Source organism: Elephantulus edwardii, unplaced genomic scaffold (genome assembly GCF_000299155.1).
Source record: "Elephantulus edwardii isolate Elephantulus edwardi_28Jun2011 unplaced genomic scaffold, EleEdw1.0 scaffold00023, whole genome shotgun sequence".
NCBI classification, from domain to species: domain Eukaryota; kingdom Metazoa; phylum Chordata; class Mammalia; order Macroscelidea; family Macroscelididae; genus Elephantulus; species Elephantulus edwardii.
Window position 1 is genome coordinate 21,256,392 of NW_006399773.1, and position 23,997 is coordinate 21,280,388.

At 35.8% G+C, this 23,997-nt stretch overlaps 1 protein-coding gene across 1 annotated transcript in view; it reads right to left on the minus strand.

Moving 5' to 3' along the window:
• The window catches only part of TDRD3 (tudor domain containing 3), a 134,938-nt gene that overhangs the window by 101,964 nt on the left and 8,977 nt on the right, over window positions 1–23,997 (minus strand). The window contains exons 3-4 of the mRNA XM_006882731.1: window positions 8,419–8,579; window positions 3,346–3,487 (exon numbers count right to left, since the gene is read on the minus strand). Coding sequence (XP_006882793.1) covers window positions 3,346–3,487; window positions 8,419–8,492 — 216 coding nt within the window. The 5' untranslated portion in view covers window positions 8,493–8,579. The remainder of the gene's footprint in view (window positions 1–3,345; window positions 3,488–8,418; window positions 8,580–23,997) is intronic.

Sequence of the window (23,997 nt, forward strand, 5' to 3'; positions counted from 1 at the left end):
AGTAGATCCAGTGAACCATAATGACGGGGATGGAATAAAGTTTTCACCCAATGAAGGACTTTCAATTGCTAATGTGGCAAAGAGAAACGGCTGCAAATATCCATTAAGAACTAAAACATCGAACACGCAAAGTATGAATCTGGGAAAATTAAAGTTATATAAATGAAATGGAATGCACAAAAATTGACAACCTTAGCATTAGTAAGTTGATAAAAAAATAAGTGGTGACTTTATGCATAGATCTTACCTGATGGCATACACAGGAATCAAGTTAACAACATAAGTAGAAAAAGCCAATAGAGAAGCTCAGTTATCAGCAGTCAAAACAAAGCCAAGAGCTAATCATGGACTAGACCATTAACTACTAATGTGGAAGTTAAAATTGAAACTGAAGAAAATTTAAATAAGTCCACGAGAAACAAAATGGGATAGAAATTGTCTTTCTGAACTGAATTTAAACAAACGTCTTAAGAATAGATTTTGAGTCTCTCTTTCGCTTCGTTTATTAGATGTGTCTCTTGTAGACAACATAATGATAGGTTTTGCTATTTTATCCATTCTGCTACTCTTTTTCTCTTGACTGGTGCATTAAGTCCATTCACATTAAGTATGATTATTGACAGGCCAGGTTTTATCACTGCCATTTTGCTGTGTTTCTTTTTCTGTTGTTTCTTGTTACTATGGTCCATCCACTTTCATTTGATGTATCTGGGTGTAAGACTTCCCTTAAAAGTTTTTGTAGGTTGGTCTTGCGTTCACAAATTCCTTAAATTCTTGCTTTTCAGCAAAATATGTGATTTATCTTTCATATTTAATGGAGAGCTTTGCTGGGTATGGGATCCTGATGGAATAATATGCAGCAGGCAGGAGCAATGACTTTGTAAAATTACTGCCTAAGCATGGGAAGGACTGGACAACATTATGCTAAATGACCTAATTCAGTCTCATAAAGACAAATACTGTGGAGCGTGTACAAATATCTAAGGTCGGGGGTGGGGGTGCTTAAACAGAGGGCTGCACAATTTGATGGGTAGAGAGAGGGACTGGTAAAGGGGAAAGGTCTGGTGTGAAAAGCAATGTATATGAACTTTGTATGTAAACCAGTTTAAAATTATTATCTAGTCTGAGAGGGACTGAAGAGTATTATGCTAACTGAACTCAGTCCCAGGGAGAACAAATACTGTGTAAAACCATTTTTATTTTTAAAAACCATAATCAGTATGAGGATCCAAGGACGGGGTATGGTGGAAGTAGAGCGGTGAGAATGTGGAGGGGAAATTAATCATGGGCTCGAACAATTTGATGGGTGGAGGGTGAGGGAAATGGGAATGATTTGATGTGAAAAGCAATGTATTTGAAGTTTGTAAATAAACTAGTATAAAAATAATGTAAAATAGAATGTATATGAGTGTACGAAACACAATGTAAATGAAAGATTGTGTAAAACAATGTATATGAATGAACTATACTGCAAAGGTATTATTATATGAAAATCAACAAAAATATTTTAAAAAATAAATGTAATGAACTGAACATTAATGACTGAAGACCAGGTTTGTTTTGTGATGGCTTCAAGGACATCATCCATACAGAAAGTAAAAGTTTATTACAAAAAGAAAGGGAGAAAGGAAAGAGCAAAACAGATGTCAACAGAGACTCTAAATCCAGCACTAGAACAAGAAGAAAACAACTATGGGGACAAGAATGTTACATTAAGAGAGCTGAACAGAAGATTTCAAAGGAGAGTTCAAGAACAATAAAGCAAAATATTATGACACAAGGTGTAAAGAACTGGAGTTAGAGAAACCGAAAAGGAATACATGCTCTGTATTTTTTTTCAAACTAAAAGAACAGAAGAACAAATTCAAGTATTTAGTAGCACCTCACAGTAACAGAGAATGTGTGCCGGTAGGGTTGGCAGCATAGCTTCGTACCTACTGTAACACTAGAACTCTTGTAAATATATTCAAAGATGGAAAGTGGCGATGGGAGGGGAATAGTTATAAGGCTATTGCCATAACCTAGGTAAAAGATACTAAAGAACCAAACCACATATTGCCTCCATGCTGTCAGTCTATCATACCGGGGTGTCTTACATGTTGCTCTGATCCTGGAAGCAATGTCATTAGCATTTTAAATACTAACAAGTTATCCATGGCAGACAGGTTTCAATGAAGCTTCAAGACTAAGACTATGAAAAAAAACCTGGTGATCTATGTCTGAAAATTATTAATGAAAGTTTTATAAATCATAACCAAATACTATCAAACTCATTTGCTTTATACACATCAACAAGAAGAAGATATGATGTTTGGTGAAAAAGCAGGCCACAGATGTCATGGCAGACCATTAGCAAGATAGACTGGATCAACAGCTGGAATGATGAACTCAAAACATGCTAGCAACCATGAGGAAGAAGCAGGACTGGGATCCGTGAGTCAACCTGATGGAAGCTATTCATCCAAACTACAGTAAGGACAAGGCACCATGAGAGGGCTTATTAGTTGAAATGGTTATTAGAAGCAAAGTCAAGGACATACTAAATGATCTAGATGACTTGGGGAATAAAAATGCTGTTAACATAAATAGGGCATGAATAGTACAACAAGGAAGAATAAGAGTTTAACAATTATAGCAAAATTCAAACTTGATTTGACTTGTACACACTTATTGATGAGCCAAATATATAAACACTATATTCACACATGCGCACAACACTTTTTTTTTTATTTTGGAAAAAAAATTAAACACAGACACAGGGCATACAGCTTGTAAGTGATGTATTGATATTTCCGAAAACTAGGTAAAGTATGCTTTTTTAAAAAAAGTAATAAATTTTTAAAAATGTGGGTGCTCTCACTTTATGACAAAGTTGAGTTCCAACTCCATCATAAGAAGATTCTGTCATAAGTTAATACTTTCTTTAAAAGTTTTCATAAGTATTTTAATTATTTCCTTTTATTATTCCTATCTTTATTTGTCTCTGGGGATTGACATGAGAATTACATCAACAAATTGTATACTGTAATACTGTATGCAGTACATACTGCTAATGATAAGATGTTCCGAAAAGATTAAAAACCCAACAAACCACCCAAATCAGTCTTATATGTGGTTTGTTATAACGAGAATATATCTTAAGTAAGAGACTGCTGTACTGAAAATGACTTCTGTTTGAGAGGAATAATATGCTTAGTAAAAGCAGTTTCTCTACAGTGTTATAGCCTATTCAACTATGATATAAAGGGCTAATTTTACTATTCATTAGGAAAAGTTCTCTCAGAAATATGAAATACAATAAAAAGGTTTTAAAAGCTCAAGCCATTCTTCTTAGTTTACACTTACTCTCTGTAACTCCCATTTCTCAATAAGGTGCTCCACTTCACCGCCAAGAACTGTGGTATTAGAGTCATTCAAGAGCAGGAATCCATTTTTTATGTCAATGATGCCTGAGAGCTTAATTTTCGTTCCAGGTGGCGTGTTCAAACTAAATTAAGGAAGAAAGAGTTAAAGCGTGGACTATAAAACTTGAATTCAGTTTCATATTTAAAATGTGTGGTGACAAAATTATATTTCAGAAGACTAGCTACAGTGTGACTAGACTGACAAAAAGGAAGTCAGAAGAATCACATACAATTTTGTTATTTTTCTAGATAAATTATAAAGACATGAACTTCAGTTTAGAATTTTTTTAAAAAATTGAACAATAATAATTGTATCTTACAGAGTTGAAATACTAAAATAAAAAGCATAAATGCATATAATTTGCAATTTTTCCTTCAAATTTTGACTGTCTGGCATAGTTGTAGCTATATTATAAATTTAAATTTTTATGCGAAATTAATATTTAGCATGAATGAGTTACAGTAATCCATACAAAATAGGGACACTTTTGAGGTTTATTTTTTTTTATTAGAGACACTTTTAAAAAAATTTCAAACAACATCTAGTGGAAAAGAGAATTTTTTACTCTAAAACCCACCACTCTTAAAAAATATTTTCTTTATCAAGCTAATATGGTCAGATTTCGGAAAAACATAACTCTTTCTACAAAATCCAGGTTTATCAATTAACCTTTGAATCAAAATTCTCCCAGTCACCTTTTAGCTAAGTAACAAATTGGCTCATAAAATAAATATACAATCCTGAAGGCGTGTGGTTTGAATCCACCAGATGCTCTGCTGGAGAAGGAGGGGCAATCTCCTCCTGTGCCAGTCAGATCCGATTCAGCAGTAAATAACAACAACAACAACCAAAAAAAGAGTATTATTCATTGAGTATTAGAGTCTCTTAAATAGTTATCTATATGAGACCAAGTAGTCAACATTTACTCTAAAACAAAATATAAGGAGATTAGGGGAGACAAGACACTCAAAACAACTAGATTACTAGAAACAGAACAACTAGAATTGAAATGATGACAACATACTGTGAAAAATGTAATGTGTGCCAGTGAACAATCTGTATAGAAATTGTCAAGTGGGAAACTAATGTGTAGTGTAAACTTGCAGCAAACACACAATAAAAATTATTTAAAAATAAAGCAAGTTTATCCTCATAAAAACTTTTCATAAAGGTAATAATGGGAAGAAATGCATTGCATCACACAATTCCTTTCTAAAATAAACATATACGAATTTCATGCCAATTCCTTCCACAAACAAAAGGGTCTAAACAGAGATAAAAGTCTACGCCGAAATGAGATAGATTAGAATATCATACTGAAAGAAATTCTGGTGGCTTTGTGGTAAGAAACTATGCTGCCAACGAAAAGGTATATGGTTCAAATCCACTAGCTGCTGCTCTGCAGGAAAAAGAATCAGGCTGAAATACCTTGCCATTGTTTACATTTGAAAACTCATTAAATTTACCATGTGCTGACATAGGATAAGCAAATGAGTAAAAGAACCAGACCTGTCTAGTTTAAAAACAAATAAGTGACACAATCTACATTAACAAAGACTAGAGTAGAAGTGGGAACTGTTGGTGGGAGTGTAAAATGAACAACTACCCTGGAAGACCATTTGCATTTACTCAACTGCACTACTAGAAATACATTCCAAGAAAATTAGAACTGTGACATATTTGGAGATTTGTACACCAATGATCATAGTAACATTATTCACTGTCACCAAGAATGTCATGAATGTCCAACCACAACCAAATGGATTGAGACACTATAATACATTCACACAACAGACTACTGGGCAGCACTCAGAAGCAATGATTTTGAAAAATACTACATAACTTGGGAGAGACTAGAGAACATTACGCTGAGTGAATTAATGCAGTCCCATTAGGATGGATATTGCATCATACCATTATTGCAGAAAACAGAAGAATAACAAGTAAAATGTATATGGGAGTCCAAGGGGAAAAGAGGTATGAGCAGAGGGATGAGGCTGGGTAGGGAAAAAATAAAAAATAAAACAAATAAATAAACAAAAAAAGGAGGGATAAAGTATGCTGCTATTTAAACTTAAAAGGCCTCAAAGTAAAATAAATTATCTAATAAAATTATCCTGAGAATATAAATTTCATTATTATTCTTAGTCATCACATACACTTTACAGAAAAAATACATATAAATAGCCTTGTAGAAGCTCAACATTAAGTAGAGGGCTTTGTTGTGTACTTAGTAGTACACAAATGTACTACTGTACACTAACTGTAGTGAACTTAGGGCAACGTCTACCAGAGTTCGGTGTTAGCAACAACTGAATCCAGTTATACTAAACGAAGAGGTTTCTCCCAATTCTGGGTTATTAGTAGATAGAGACTCTCATACCTTCTTTCATTTAAGACTCTATTAAAAAGATAAGTATAGAAGACCCCACTCAGCTTGCCTCTATATAAATTACTAATGACCAATACCATTTGCATCAGACTTACGTTGGATTCTCAAACCAATTTTTTCCTAATATTCCTGCAAATTGATAAAAATAGACAAATACAGTAAATTTTTTTCTGTTATCAGACCTTATGAAGTTGGGTGCAAATTACTGGGTCATTTAAATTATGATATTGTAATTTTAAAACTAAAGGCTATTCTAGAGGCAAAAGATGAGCCAATATTTTAGTATGTAATGACTCGATGGCACATAAAAGAACGATTATGCTTCTTTAAATTCTCAACAATAAGAGGAAAAAGGTATGAAATTATAGGAGAATGAGTCAACAATTTCCTTAGGACAACTGATAAGGGTTCCACCAGATTAAACAGAGTTATATTTCCACAATGGGATAGTAGCTAGAATTTTAATTAATTTTTACTATGCTGCCGGCAAGGCCACCATTAACTCTTATTCAAACAGCATATTTTCATTTCATTGCTTTTTTATTGGTGTTCAAGAGTACCTTTACTGTCCCTTAATCATAATTTAAAAAAAAAAAAAAAAGAAAAGAAAAAGCAGGGAGAAGCAGAAGAGTGAAGAAGCATCCTGAAGAAATGCCCAACAGAAACCCATTATCTTTGTCTTCTCTTGTGAGTTCCATCACCTTCCTTCTCAGAGAATTACCAATCATAATCGAGAAGGGTCTCCCAAAGTGTTCATACTTAAAAGCAATTCTCTAAGCTGTCATTTTTATGCCAACAAGATAGATACACACTTCGATAATGAGAGTGAACAGGTGGCATGAAGTTCAAAGAATGAGAGTGGTGAACAGCATAGGCAGGACCCTCCAATCCGGACTGGATCTTTTGACAAGTTTTCATTTACTGCTGAGAAGTAAACAGCAGTAAAATCAAAGAATGGACTGTTATCTGAAAAGCCTTCCTTCTGAATCATCTGTGAATGCGCTAGGGATATGGGGGGACTGGGGGTGTAATTTCTGACTCTATCAATCAAAGAAGGGAAGTCTGTTTCTCCACAAAGTATGAATCCTACTCTTGAAAAAAGGGAGCTCTGGTTGGTGAGTAATTAAAAATAGCACTGCAAACGCAAAGATTCTAATTCACCAGCTGTTGTTGCACAGAAGAAAGATGGGCAATCTTCTTGCCTGCAATTAACTACCTCTAAAAATCATATGAAGTGTCAGACTGGACAGGACACAACTACCACCACTCTTCAAAAAATGATGGTAATATAATCACAAAGTTAGTAAACTCCCTTGGTACTTGGAAATCAGCATTTCAGACAAACATAGGTACCATGACTTCTAAAAGCAAGCATTCACTGGCTAAAGTAAAAAAAAGAAGGGAAAACACTACTGTGTTTAATTCCCCACACAGCTTCCCAGTCACTTATGATCCACCAAATGGAACTTCTTATTGATTTCTTTATTCTTGTCAGATCACTGTATCTTGGCATATGCTGACCTCTCATCTTCTACTTCTCAAAATACTTGTATTTTTAACTTCTAGTCAGTTGTCTTTGTAAAGACAATTTTCTGAACTCCTACCCTATTAAATTTATATACTTATGACAATAATGTGTATGTCTACATTTAGAATATAAGCTACTAGAGGACAAGGTATAAATCCTCTTTACCTTTGTGCTTAGAGTACATAATAAAGAGGCTGGAACACAGTACATGCTAAATCCTTGTCAAATGTTTGCTCAAGCAAGAAGTATTTCTAAATGTTTATATCAAATGAAAAATGTTAAAGGACCCAGAACAGAAATATAAGCATAGAAAATTATTGAGAGAAAAACCAAATTTGAGTGGGAGTAGGGGTGAGTATTTTACAAATATACAATAAAAGTTCCCACCTCAGAAAGCAGACCTCTCACTAGCTCAATGGGAACGCTGAGGATAAAGCAAACCTTTCCCGCTTTCTCATTACCTTGCTTCAATCTAATAGGGGAGACTGTAAGAATTTCTTAGATAGCTAAAAGAAAGTAACTGAGCTGCCAATACAAAAGTACAAAGTTCAAATCCACCAGTTGCTCTGCGGAAGAAAGATGAGCTATAAACTCCCACGTGATTTACTGCCTATGAAAAACTCACTGCAGGGTCTCCTCTGGGTCAGTTCCAACTCAACGGTATACAACATGAACAACAAAAGAATTTGGAAAATTGCTCCCTATATTAAAAAGTAGGGACACACAAACTTCCCTAGATTCATTAAATCTGAAGAAAACTCATTTGTCTAAAAACTCTAGAACACTAGTGTGATGTCACCACACTGTTAAGGAAGAAACCATAATTTATTTAAATAAAATGTTTGTTCTGAGCAAATGACCTGTAATTTCCCTGGACAAATGAAAAGATTACTTTCTACGCCCCAAATCATCTTAAATTCCTGTTTTTACAATGAACAGGGAGGGGAAAAAATGACCTACTCTTAACTATTTTTCTATACAGAACAAACAAATGAAAAAGTCCATTCCTTCTTTCCAAAATACTTAAAATGAAATCCATTTTGAATAGCATCTCCAAAGACCGTAAAAATGTACAAAAAACAAGCGTCATCACCTTAATTTGGGCATATAATTATACTCGACTGCTGTGCAACTTATATGGCCATCAGTCATCTGCAGACGCAGCATCCGTGGGGCCGCCTGGGAGTCTTCGTTATCCTTAGGTGCAGCAATATTGCGAATTTTTTGTATCTGCAAAACACATGGACCTTCAAGCTGTTAAGACACAAAAGAAAGTCACAGTTTAGTCATGTCTCTTTTTTCCTCTGTAATTTCTCTTTCTTTACTGTTCATGTGCTATGATGTGTAAAGCTAATTCAACTAAGTAAGAGCAAAACTAAGATCATCAGCATCAAGCTTTGGGGTTGGTTGCTTTTATTATTTTTTTTTCATATTTAAAGACAAAATTTCCTTCAAAAAGATCTCTAAAAGCTACTTTTTAATTTAAATTAATTTTCTGAAAGTAACAAAATAAACCACTAAGAATAAAGATCTATTTCTAGATTAAAGAAATAGTAATAAATGCATTTAGCTTCATATACTCTAAATTATATGTATACGCCTTTTCTTTCCCTCCCCTCTCTCTCTTTCACACACACACACACAAACACACACACACACACACACACACACATTAATGACATCTGTGATTAAAGGATGGCTGAGATTTAAGGATTTGGTCATTTTAAGAAATACCCACTTTACTGCAGCGGTTAAAAGGAATGTTTTGTTTAAAACTATGAAGTTTAAAGCACACCCTCTTCTGGCATAAATGAAGAATGCAATGCCGCCAGAGTGAGATCTCCAAGAGTTCAAGTAATATAAGCTATACTTGATTCATTTACACATCTTTTTAAACAATCTTAAATTCAACACTGTATTATACATGTAAGCAGTGGAAAGAAGAAACATTCTCTCTGTCCATATTTCAGTCAAAGGTAAAGGTAAAGCTAATGAAGTAACATTAACTAAAAAAAGGCGTATGGTATACTTGGGAACAGAGAGTAACATGTGCTTACAGCTTTGAAAATTTTAATATAAAATCCCACTTAATATATTATAAAGAATTAGGTCTTTAAGTAGTGTCATACCTATAATATGGGGATGGGGTGAGATGCTAACTTTTCAGTTACCATTTTTCAGTGTGTATTTTGTACAATAAGTTAAATTCATATTTTCAACAAAAATAAATGGGAAACAACTGACAAATTATGACACATATTTTCTAAATCCTAGAGCTGAAATATTTCTATCTCATAATTACCAATATTTGGACTACAAAGGAATAGTTTTATTACAAATTTAGGTTTGGAAAAAGTAATAAAAAACTACCAACAACCCAACACTCTTGATAAAAAAAGAGATTAGCTGGTCATTAGAATGAACTTCTATTACATGTCACTTCAATTAAGAAGCAGATTATGTATCACATAACTATGTTATCTCTTCTAAGAGAAACTGTGCTAATCCACCAGTGAAGGTATGTGTCTATTTCAATGATCTTCTTCTACTTCAACAAATAGTTTACCTGGACTATTCACTACGTTGCATCAGTCACATGTGTCTAGTACATTTATTTAGATCTGAACTACTGAAAGTATACGAAATAAGAAATTAACTAAGTGGCACTAGACACATTTCAAGTGTTCTAGCTAGACAGCACAGATAGGGGGCATTTCCAAAGTTTTACTGGACAGTCAGAGATGATCTAGGTCTACCAAGTCCAGAGTTCCACAGCAAGACATAGAACTTCTATGGCGTTTAGGAGGATAACACATGCTTCTGCTTAATTATCTATGAGAAAAGTAACTAAGACTTATCCAGACATAAATATTCAGAGAAAGAAGCATCTTCATATAGTTCACATGGCATCCATATGGAATTTCTGAAGTACCATCTATGGTGAGAATGGGAAATGTTAACATGATATAATCACTGGTCTGTTCACTTTAAGCATGCTGAAACAAACTGCCTTTTATTTGTGTCTAGTTAAATGGATTTATGGGTTATGTTACCTAATTTTAGCCATGTATGCTCACAAATTGGACAAGCAGCTCAAAAAGATCCTGACAAAGCTGCACACACAGAAGAAAACATCAATAATGCAAACACAGGACTGATTTCTCATAGTGAGGATGATTCAAGAACACTGCATTAAGAGAGATGATAATTTCTGCCTACAGTTGCTTTAAAAGCCTGAAATATAAAGTTTAAATAGCATTTACTACACTCTTTCTGCTCACTTCTTTGTCTTGTCAAAACATTCTTAAAATGATTTTAACAAAATGACTATTAAACACGGGAATGAAAGAGACAAAAAAAAAAGAAGCATGATTTGTCATACCTGGTATTATTTCCCATTGTGATAAATATGTGTGGTATCAGATCCAAGAAAACTAGGAGGAAAGAGACCAGTCTAGATAGTCTGTTGTTGTTGTTGTTGTTGTTGTTGTTGTTAATGTGCCACCGAGTTGCCTGCAACTCATAGTGACCCAATGTACAACAGCCCTAAACCCTGCTCTATGTTGTGCCAATCTCATTGTCTCTGACACACCTACGCCCGTTACTCCAGTCACTGAATCAATCCATTTCATCGAGTGTCTTCCTCTCCTGAGTTGTTCGTCTACCCTCTGAAGCATGATGTCCCTCTTCAAGGACTGGTCTTTCCTTGCAACATGTCCAAACTGTCAGATGACATTTCAGAATCCTTGCCTCCAAGGAGCAGCCTGGCTTCACCCTCTATAAACATGCTCGTTCCCTTAGCAGTCCATGGTATATTCAATACTCTTCTCCAACACCCAGCTCAAAGGCATCAATTCTGCCTCTATGATCCCTAATCATTGTCCAGCTCTCTGATACATAGCAAGTGACTGCAAAGACCATGGCATATATCAGGTGCACCTTAGTCTCCAGACTGACATCACGGCTCTTCAGTACTTTAGAGAGGTCTCTAACAGCAGACTTTCCCATTGCAATACGTCTTTTAATTTCTTGGCTGCTGGTGCCAAGAGTGTTGGTTGTGCAGCCAAGCAAACTAAAGCTGTGAGTAATTTCAAGCTTTTCACCATCCATCATGATGCTGCAAATCCGCCCAGTGGTGAGAATCTTTGTTTTCTTGATATCAAGCCTCAATCCATACTGAAGGCAGCAGTCCCTGACCTTCCGCAGCAAGCACTTCAGATCCTCCTCCGTTTCAGCAGGCAGGGTTGTGTCATCTGCATCACACAGACTGTTTATGAATCTTCCTCCAATCCTGACACCATATTTATCCTCATAGAATCCAGCCTTCCGGATAATCTGTTCTGCATAAAGACTGAAAAGGTATGGAGATAGGACACATCCCTGGTGTACACCCTTCCAAATTTTGAACCATGCCGTTTCCTTGCTCTGTTCTGACAAATGTCTCCTGGTCCAAGCATAGGTTTCGCATTAACACCATAAAGTGTTCTGGGATTCCCATTCTTCTCAGAGTTAGCCACAGTCTGTTGTGATCCACACAGGCAAATGCCTTTGCACCATCAATGAAACACAGATAGACATTCCTCTGATGCTCCCTGCTTTCAGCCAAAATCCATCTGACTTAGCTACAATATCCCTGGTACCACGACCCCTTCTAAACTCAGCCTGCATTTCTGGTAGTTCTCTGTTGATAAGTTGCTCCACTTGTTTTTGGATAATCTTCAGCAGAATCTTGCTTGCATGTGATATGATATTGTTTGATAATTTCCACGCTCTGTTGGGTCACCTTTCTTTAGAATGGAAACAAATATAGATCTCTTCCAGCCAAGTGGTTGTCTTCTAGGTTTCTTGGCACAACTTGGTGAGCATATCTAGAGCAGCATCTATTAGTTGAAATATGTTAATTATTCCACATGTTGTCCATGTAGGAGTCTAGAGTAGACCTCAACTTGGCAGGTATTTTCCTCCGCAGAAAATCAGTATTTACTTTAGACAGTGAAAATACTACACCTGACATTGTCAGTTCAAGGCTTATGGAACAAGAAAGAAGAGAACCTCAGTCAAGTCTTAAAGTCACATGTCCCTTACAGAAGAAAGTACTACTGAAAAAGTACCCAGGATTCTCACAGATTAAAGAGTAAGGTTAAAAAAACAAATACATGGGGAAAAAATCATAGGGTTCACAAGGAAACAAGCAACAATAAATGAGGATTCTTTTTTTTTAAAAAAAAAAAAGCAACACTAAAACTGAATAATGATGGAAATACCATGTTTCCGTCATGTGCCATCAAGTCACCTGTGACTCATAGTGACCTTACAGAAACATATTTAAAAAAAAAAAAAACAAAAAACCTTTTTTTAGATGCAATTATACCAGTGCTTACATAAAATATAGCAGCACATGATGTTTATATTAGAAAGATGAAAAACGAATGAATTGAACAAATTGGAAAAACAAACAAAATGAATTCAAATAAATTGAAACAAAAGACTAATTTGAGTATTTTATTTCATCTTTATTACAACAACATGCAATGATATACTTTCTATTCAACAATGTTGTTGTTGTTAAGTGTCACTGAGTCATAGAAGACTCATAGTGACCCTATGAAGGAAAGACCTGAACACTTGCATAAGTTTTATTCTTTCTCCAGCTTCATAGGGTTTCCAGGGGTAAGCTATTTTGGAAGTGGCTACCACTCCTGCTTCCAAACTTATTTTAAACGGGAAACTCCACCAAACACTGTCCACTATGGGTAACAATTATTGCATTTGATACATCAGTGTCACAGTATTCAGCATGACAGCAACCATGAGTTACCTCTGTAGAGCAAGTGGACAGACCAGTGCTCTTTATTCAACAATAAAAAGAACAAACTACCAATACTTGCTCCATTACAGATTAGCCTAAACCATTATACTAAGGGAGCTCTGGTGGCCCAGGGGAAAGAAACCGCCTACAATCCTAAAGGCTCACAGTTCGAGGTCACGATCTGCTCCACAGGAGGAGGATGGGCAATCTCCTCCCATCTAATTAACTGACTCTGAAAACCCACAGAAGCGTCAGCTCTGGGTCAGTTTGAACTCAATGATACACAACAACCACCACCACCATTTACATAAAATGTATAAAATAAAAAATTAGAGGTGGAAAGTAGAGACACCAGTTTCTTGGGGTTAAAATAAGAATAGCCATGAACTGCAAACAGGCATGAAGAATCTTACTAGTAAGACAAAACATTACAAACCAGATTTATGGTGAATTATATCACATGGTTGCGGCTGTTGTTTTTGTTGTTGTTGTTGCAGTTGAGTTGCCTGCGACTCATAGCGACCCTAAGTACAAAAGCCCTAAACTCTGTTCTATCTTGTGCCAATTTTATTTTCTCCAAGATAACTATCCCATTACTCCAGTCACTGAATAATCCATCTCACTGAGGGTCTTCCTCATGGTAAAGTTATTAAATATATTGATGTCTACACATGAAATAAACTAATTCTATAATACATTACAATGAAGTTGATTTTTTTACCAAAAAAAATAACATTTTAAAAACTAAAAAAACTATGTAAAATTTTTTTTATCTATTTTAATACATAGGAAAAAAATACAAACAAGTTCTGGAAAAAATGTCTATCTTTGCCTAAGTTCTCTAGAGGAACAATACCACATGCCAGGGATCCAGTGTGGGGGTTGTACCAGGTGCTGGGTGATCTATTCCAATTGTGTATTCTACAACTAGGAAAATCATTACAGGGTAGGTTCAAGGACCCACTATAAGATGGACTAGAATTAGGACTCCATATGCCCCTACTCTGACTAGTAGGAGTTCAAGGCTGCAAACAATAATGCCCAAAAATGTCTAATTCTTCTCTTTTATCGAATAAGCACTACTGTCACAAAAGGCTGTAAATCCCTTTGAGTAAGGTAGCAGAAAGATTATAGGGATAAATATCTGGTAGTATAATGGGTCCTTCTTCAAGGTGACCCAGCCTCCTATTCATTTAAGTGATTGTGGAAATTGAGAAAACGTGAGTTTACTATAGTGATTAGGGTTATACTGTCATTCTTTTGACTTGGAATTCTCTCACTTGTAAAATTGTTGTTGCTGTGTTGTTGTGTGCCATCGAGTCAGAACTGAGTCATAGCTGACCCTCCAGGTTTTCAGAAAGACCCAATCACACAGGAGAAAACTGTTTATCCTTGTCCTGCAGGGTAGCTGGTGGATTCAAACTGTGTGCCTCCAAGATAGCAGCACAGCTTCTTAACACTAGGCCACCAGAGCTCCAGAAGGAAATTACTAATTTCACATTTATTTCATTCCTAGAAACACCATGAATAAGGAACCAATGTCATTAAGTTCACAGGAATCAACTACTGTGAACTTTCCAAACTAATCAAAACTTTCCAAGTACTGATGTCTCTTTCCAAGGAAGAACCTTCCCTAGCTGCATGTCTAAAGTATGACAGATGACACTTTCCTATCTTTGCCTCCTAGGAGGACTCTGGCTGCACTTTTCCCAAGACATTATCTTTTTTGTTCTGGCAGTCCACATATTCAACACTCTTTCTCAACACCACAACTCCAAAGGCATCACTTCTTCTGTCATCTTTATATACTATCTATTTCTCTGATGTGTATCAGGTGATTGAGAAATCCATGGCTTGGATCCAGTGCACCTTGGTCTTCAAACTGGCACCACTGCTCCTCGGCACTCTGGAGAGGTCCTTGACAAGGAACTGCCCAGTGTACTACATCTCCTGATTTCCTGACTGCTAGTACCAAGGGTGTTGCCTGGTAATTAAGTGCCACTAGAAGAGGAAGACCTTCGACGAGATGGATCAATTCTGTGACGGAGTGGTGGGAATAAGTGCGTTTGAGATGGCTAGGTTGGCACAGGATAGAATGGTGTTTAGAGCTCTTATACATAGGGTCGCTATGAGTCGCAAGCGACTTGATGGCACATAACAACAACAACAACTGAGCCCAGGAGTCAATCGACCCCGCTGCAATTCTTAGCTCAGTGCTACTGAGTCAGTTCTGGTTTACACCAACCCTAAAAGGGAAAGTAGAGTTGCCCCATTAGGGCTTTCAATGCCACCGATCTTTAAAAAAACAAACTGGCACACCTATCTCCCACACACTAGCTGGTGGGTGAGCTGTCAATCTTTCAATTAGCAGCTGTTTACTCGCTGCATCACCAGGACTCCTCCATTATAGCTGGGGGCCTTAATTCAGTTAAGGTAGTTCTCATTGTCAAAGCTGATATAAAAACACAATCACAGGAGTCTTCAAGGATGATGAGGCAGCCATAGCAAATGTCTTACTCATCATAGTATTGATAATGTGTCCCCTGGGCATTCCACTGGGTGAGTCTGGGAGTTCCAAGTGATAAATCTACTCCTGTATGCCAACTTCCTTTAGCTTTTTAATATCTTCTTCTATTTTGGGCAATTCTGGCATTTCAACTTGACTTCTTCTTGTTAGGTGGCCAAAGTACGTCTAGCATTTCAACTCTTTTCAGTATATGCTATCACTTAATCCATGCTTCAGTAATCAAGCAAATAAACAACAACTGTAATTTTATACAAATAATGCACACTATATAAATATTTTCAGATGGTGCTAGTGGGTTTTTTCCCCATCTGTGATTTTCATATTAATTTTTCAACTTCATGTCTGTTGACAACGAAGTCTGGTTCTAAGTATCAGACCCTTGCCAATCTACTCTCAAGGTCCTAAAGCAGTCCCTCTCCTGGCAAAATCCCTGCTGCAAATTCCTTTCTCCAATGCAGGAAGAAATCACTTTTCACCTAAGAAACTGCCAGTGCCAAGGAAGCCAGCTCCAATCTAGAAGGTTAAGAGTTGAACAGGCACTCAGATGCATGAGGCCAAGAGGCTGCAGCCAAGCTCATTCTGCCCTGTGGTCCCTGAGCCATTTAAGTCCTCTGCCACATGGAGGCTGTGGCAGAAAGGACAGCTGCAAGAGTAGAGAGCTCATGCATGCGCCACTCCCGTGGGTAAGATAAATCCAATTAGCCATGTAAGGTTCCTGCAGGGCCAGCAGTGTACACAATTGCATCTGAACCACCTTGCTTCCCACTTCACATAAGGAAGGTACCAAGGGACCTGGGCGCACATGGCCCACACAATTGTAGAACCAGCACACGCTTGGGACATGGCAAATGTGTGCACAGTACTCTGCAAAGCCCTCAACCTGTGATACTCTGCCCTTTGGCTACAAAGAACTCCATCCCATCAAAAGCTAGCTTCAAACATTCTCAGAAAAAAACACATCCTTCTAATTGTTTATTTCTTAATTACTGGGTAATAGCAAACTCGGCCTATGACATCTTAATCAAAGCTTGTATTTTTTATTATACAAGTATGAGGGTGAATGAAACAATTAACTTCCAGAAATATCACACAAACATGTGAGATATATGCATACACATGCTAGGTCAGAAAGTATTTATGTAATTTTAACATTCCCATCTGTAATGTGTTTTTGTATGTAATTTGTGTGGACTATTTTAAAAATATGGTAGATTCTTTTTTAACCTCTTGAATGGAAACATGGAAAAATCTGTTATAAGTGTGTCCATATCAATAAACTCAAATTGACCCATTTTTTTATTCTTTGTTCCATTATCTAACACTCCTAATAGTCATTCCCACACATGTTACCCACATTTCTGTTCATATTTATTGGAAAAATTCAAGCAATTGTTTAAAAGTGTAGTTTTATCTCCTTATGAAACATACTTCGTACTTTACCTCTTGGAACTTATGCATAGCAGAAGATCTAGACGTGAAAATGGGTAGTGGACTCTAGGAATGTTCAGGAATGTTTTTTATGGGTAGTGGACTCTAGGAATGTTCAGGAATGTTTTTTAAAGATACCCACCCTAAGCAATGCCTATATGATGAATCACACAAAAACTCTTAGGCAGAACTGGGCTAATTTCTTCAGCTGGAATGGAAGAGCTAATAGTTTTACCGGGGTAGGTGAAGTACCCAACAAAGACGAAGTGTGTTCTTCAGATTGGAGTAAGAGAGCCTTCAAAACAAAAGCTCTTAACAAAATAGAAAGAGAAAAAAATATCTTCTTGATTTAATGAATGTTGTTGTTGTCAGGTGCCATCAAGTTGAGTACAACCCACAGTGACTCTATGAACAACAGATTTCAACCTTATCATATCCTGTCCCATCCTCATACTTTCTGACACACTACAATCTACTGCACTGTGACAATCCAACTAGTTTACATTATTTATTTATATATATATACATACACACACACACATATGTACATATATACACAATATATACATACATATTTACATATATATATATACATACATACATATTTATATTTATATAAATTCATATATATACACACACATAAAAGCTCTGCTGGTCTAGTTACAGGCTTTTTGCTGCTAACTCAAAGGTATGCAGTTCAAATTCACCAGCTGCTCTTCCGAATAAAAATGGGTCATTTCCTCCCATGTGATTTACAGCCTCTCAAAACCTGCTGGAGGGTCAGCTATTAGTTGGTTCTATCTCGACACCAAAGACTTTGACTTTGATATATATGAGAGGGAACCCTAGTGGCCTAGTGAGTAAGGAGTTGTACTGCCAACTTAAAGGCGATTTACAGTTACTAAAAACATGCTGGAGGGTCAGCTGTAGTTGATTACTCAACAGCACATAACAACAACATATATATCAGAAAATAGGCTAGATTCTGTATATAAGTGTTAATATAACTATAGAATTACAAAATACATTATGAATCATGTATATTAAATGAGTAAACTCATGGCAGAAGGTAGAGTACTTTGCTGGGGCTCACTCTGCTACTAAAGAGGTAGAATCAAGGTTCAAACTCTACCATGTCTCATACAAAAGTCTATCTATTGTATCATTAAACTATGACATAATTTCTTACACCCTAAAAGCAATTATGCTAAAATAAAGAACAAGAATATGAACTACTAAAACTGAATAATATTCCAAAGAAAAGTTTCAAAGTAAAAAGAAAAAAAGTCATTACTGTAGGGTCAGAATGAACTTCTAGAGAACCCTCAAGTGGGATTTCAGAGGCTGTAAATCACACCAAAAGAGACTGCCCACCTTTCTCCTGTAGAGCAGCTTGTGAATTCAAATCTCCTGCCTGAGTTGACAGGGCAAATTGTTACTCACTAGGACAGGAAAAAAAGGGAAAAATGGAGAGGAAAAAAAATTAGGAAAGCAGCAGCAACATTCAAGTTTTAGCTGACAGCTCAGAGGATATTTCACTCCCATTATAATTATTAATGGGCTTTAGTAACAACAACAATAAAATTACAATTTTAGGGAAGCTGATGTTTTCTCATCTCCAAAGTAAAAGGGAGGAAAGTAATAACTTCTTTCTTAGTTAACCATTAGTTATAGGCTGGGAGCCTTTTGTTTAACTCAATCAGGATCTGGTGGGTGGGCCTTTAATGTTAATTACACTTGGGGAGAACATTGTTCTAAGTGGTACAGAACTTGTCTGTCAATTTGCTGTACTGAGATAACTTGGGGTTGCTGTGATACTGCAAGCTAATGGTATGTCAAATGCCACAATGGTTACCCACATGGACAGAACTTGGTAGAGGTTACAGATTAAGACAGACTTAGAAGCAGGATTGGCATTCACTTCTCAAATAACAGGCCTTTGAAAGCCCTATGAATACTAGAGAAATGATGAGTTACAGAACAGGGTTCAGATCTTTTGTTGATAGGGTCGCACTCAACAGCACTTAACAACAGTGGTGTTCTAAAGGTTATATGATATTCATTATCAAGTATTGAATATGGGAATGGCACAGTGTAAACACTGATTAAATGGCAGATGAAGAAAAAGACAATGATGATGATTTTAGTTCTCCTTAGGGGCTGTGAGAAAAAAAATTAAGAAAGCAGATCAAAAAGAATAGGGCACTTAATGAAACAAACATCTTTGAAAAAGTAGCCCTTGATCTTAGATTTCTCAGGTTATAGTTATATTCATCAAGAGGGTAGAGAACTACAGTAAGAAAACAGAAAAACTTCTGGATCATAAAGATGATGTTATAGCTAATAGAAGAAGACAGAAAAATGTTGATCCTTTAGGAAACTAAAAATTAGCATTACAGCAATGTCAACTATTCAAGAAATGGTAAAATAATCTTGAGTATCTTTCCTAAACCAAAACTATCAATTTACATTGCAAAATAACTGCACAAATATATTCAATTATTCAGAGTCATTACAGCAGATGAAATTCTGGGAAAATATAATGGGAATATCAAAAGTACCACTTCTACAGCCATCCTTACCAATCCAAAACTCTTCTTTTTTGCTACAGAAAGTTTAACTTGCTATATTTAAACTTAAAAATATAAAATTTTATGTCTAATACATATTGTTTTATATAGTCTTTTTAAAGTTCACAAAATTCTCATAAATAATGATCAGTAAAGACACATAATCAACGCCAAGTAAAATTAGAATTAATCTATTTTTTTGAATGAATGAAAATATATGTTTAATCTTAATTATCCACTATCAGGAATGATGGCAAAATTTAGTAAGATAACATGTGGGAAACATAATGCAATTTTACTTAAATTAAAACTTAAAACATTTTGAAATCATTTTTCTTGAAATCAACAAAAATACAGCTTCTAAGCAGTCCTACAGGGCACAAGCTGAATTTTAAGGCAGTGGAGCCATCTACTGGTTACCATTGGTATTATCAAGACTTTTAGAAAGACACTTCTGTAGAATTGTGGTTTTACTCAACTTCACATAAAAAAAGGCATGTACCACATGCCACTTCTAAATCATGAGTGTGAAAACTAAACCACTGAATGTGTATTCTGTGCAAGCTTCAAAGTAATGGGTAAGCTCCCTTGCACAAGCAGCACTGGTCATAAAGTATTTTCACATTAATCTATATTTTATAAAGAACTCCTTTCTACATCTTGGATCAGATGCTAAAGTTATTAAGTTAGACACAGAAAGATATTAACCTTAGTGAGAGAGAAAAAAATATTAAGCAGTATGAGACAAAGTATGGTTTCAGTTCTTTTTTACATTGCCTTAATTTTTTAATTTACATGTCACTGTGTCCCAGGACTTTACAGTATCCTAGCAATGGAAAGCCTTTCCTTAAAAATCCAGACATGTTACTGTTGTTAGGTGTTATTTTAACTTGACTATGAACAACAGGGATTACAAAGGAACATAACCTCGCCCTATCCTGCACCATATCCACGTTCTTGGGTCATGTGCAAGCCCATCGCTGCAGTCATTGTGTCAATTTCTCTTGCTGAAGGTCTTCCTCTCTTTTTCCTACATGAACTGTTTCATAAATCTGTGTGTCACAGATCTACGTATCATAATGTCTTGATCTAAGTATAAGTTTTGTGCATTTTGTCACCAGATTTTTTTTCAAAAAGCTTTTCTCTCTCTCAAGACTGGTTCTTCCTGAAAATATGCACCAAGTGAGTCAACTGCCCTATCCAAGTCCCTACAGAGCACTGTGGTCGTACTTCCTTCAAGACAGATTTGTTTGTTCTTTAGACAGCCCATGAGATATTCAGTGTTCTTCTCTAAAACCACAGTGCAAAGGCACTGTGTTCACCAGTTCTTCCCTGGTCTTCCTTATTTATTTATTGTTCAACATTCAGATGTACAGGAAGCAAAGGCTAATGCCAAGGTTTGGATCAGGTACATCTTAGTCTTTAAACTGACATATTTGCTCTTTAGAATTCTGGATAGGTCCTTGGCAGCCGATTTCCCTAATGGAGCACATTTTTTTTTAATTTCTTGGTATTAATTTTGGATTCAAACAAGATTAAATCATTGAAAATTTCTCTCTCTTCTACATCTATCAAGACATAGCTTAGACTGGTGGTGAGAATTTTTGTTTTCTTGATGTTGAGTTTTAATCCATATTGAAAACTAGTCTTTGATCTACAAATGCTTCAAATCTTCACTTTCTACAAGCAAGGTTGCATAAAAGTTTGTACTGAATCGTCTTTCAACACTGATGCCAGATTCTTCTTCATATAGTTCAACTTTTCAAATGATTTGTTCAGCAAACAAATTGACTAGGTAGAGAGAAAGGATTTACCCCTGACACACACCTTTCCTGATTTTAAACCATTCAGTATTCCCTTAGTCTGCTCGGACATCTGCTACTTTAGGCTGTGTTCTATGACAGTAAGGCTCCTTCAAAATGCCCAGAAAAGAAACAAGGTATTGCTACCCCAATGTGGCTACTTCATCTTCCATCCGTCCTGTACCACAATGTTTATGGCCTAAGAAGTAAACAGGAATAGCCTACGTGAAAATCTACCTTAAGTTTATTAGAAGCCTCAAGAAAGCTGTCATTTTTCCATATTCACCACTTGCTTTCAGTATCTGTAAGAAACTACTGCATCAAGTTATAGATGAGTATTATCGAGAAAATGCAAAATAATGTTAACTGGAAGAAAGAGGGAAAAGATTTAAACAATGGTATCATATTAATAATATGTTATCTGGACTTTTGGAATTCTGTTCTCTCCCAAGATAATAAATAATAGCATTTATTAAGACTTCATAGTCTCAAACCTTAGACACCAATGTTCTTCTGCAGGCCACAGAGATGTAAATCTAATATGCTTATGATAGGCTTAATTAATTATAAATCTACAATATTTCTCACTTGTGCAAAAGTCCATTAGCTCTCCTTTCTACTTCAAACTTTCAAATGTTAAAAATGGAGTTACTTAGGGAAGGACTGTATAACAATGAAAGAATTTTTCTTTTACATTTTAAAGAGTGAATTGGGGGGGAGGGGTGGGCAGGGAGAAAACTGCAACAATGAATGAATGAAAACCCTAAGTCTCTGTAAACTTTCATTAAAATCAATTTTTAAAAAATGCAAAAAAGGGAATGATTTAATTCTTAATTAATATAACCCAATGAAGGGTCTCTATGAATCAGATCCAACTTGACAGCAATGAGTTTGAGTTTTCTGAGATAATTCTATGTGAGTATTTACTTATGGTTACTCAAGGGGAAAAGTGTGACGATGCCTTACTTCCATGCTTCCTATCCACCTCCAAAGATAAGGGATAGTAATTTGTTGTGAAACTCCAGTACTTTGCATTGATTGTGTTTCCAAGAATGCAACGAGACACACAGGTGAGGCCCTCCCAAGAGACCCCTTCAAGAGGTTAACAGAGGTAACTTCCACTAGAGAAATGGTCTCTTCTATCCCTGTATCAAGATGCACAAACACTGCTTTGATTTAACTTACTTTTCCCACAGAGAACTGTGTTATAATGTCCAACATCATGACCTAATACGAGGTTTTCAAAGTATACTCCCTAGAACAGAAGCATGCATATCTTCTTGAAACTTGGTCAATATAATTCTTGAATCTACATTTCAATCCTACAAAATCAGAAGCTCTGAGGAACAAGAGTGAGGGCATAGCAAACTATGATTTAGCACTAGGTGGTGATGATTCACATCAAGCTCTATCAAAATAACTAAAGATCAGATGTAAAGAACCTAGAGGGGATTTTGAGATGTCCCATGAAGATGTAGAAAAAGCCTGAAAATGAAAATAAACAATGCAATCAAAATAGATAACTTTATCAAAAAGAAACCTGTGGGGAGACATTTGCAAGTCTTCAATACATGAAGAATTATTCACAAAAGGAAGGTAAGCAGATGTTCTCCATTTCCCCTGAGGGAGGATAAAGAAAGCATCACTAATGTTAAGTTATAGCATAAAAACTTTAGACTGAAATAAAGTTTACAGACACAGTGTTGTTAAACATGAAATGAACTGAGAAATGAAGCTGAAGAGCATGCATCTTAGTTTTTGCCTTAAAACTGAAGTAGCTTAGATTTCCTGGCATTTTAATTACCACTGAATATTATTCTTAAGTGGATTCAGATTAGAAAATAGAAAAAGATGTTGTTACCTTATAGCTTTTTAAAAATTATTCCCACAATATAAAAAATAACAAATGCCTTAAATATCTGAGAACTAAAGGGATAAAAGAAATTACTTTTTTCCCCTCCATAAAATATTCTGCATTTATTTACATACATTTTAAACAGTTATTACAGGAAAACATTGCCACACACCTTTGTCATATATTTAGTTTTCTCTGGGAATGAAAGGTTGAAATAGAGCAAATTTAAATAGTTTGTCTATGACCTCTTTCTTCCACCCAGTATTTACTGAAATGGGCATACTGCCTTTCCTCATCTTCCTTTCAGCAGATTAGTAAAGGCTGTAATGGCAGTACCTCAATCCTAAGAAGTCACAGGAGTGCCTTCTCACCCCATTCCTTGGTCACACCAGACAGAGAGCTGCTACTCAGAAATGCAGAACGAATAATTTTTGGATGACATGGCCAAAAAATTAACTATTAATTAAAAGAAACCAGAAAGACCATGGTGGACAGGGCAGCACTATTCCATTACTAACAGTAAAAAAGCAGGATTCGCTAAAACTCATCTATTAACCATTTCTCTATATACATTTTTCTGGTAAAAAAAAAATTAAAGAGCTAATATAAGAAAAATACTTAGTGAACTGTTTCTGACATTAAATTAACTGTTTATGGTAATAGCTATTTTAAAAAGCAGAC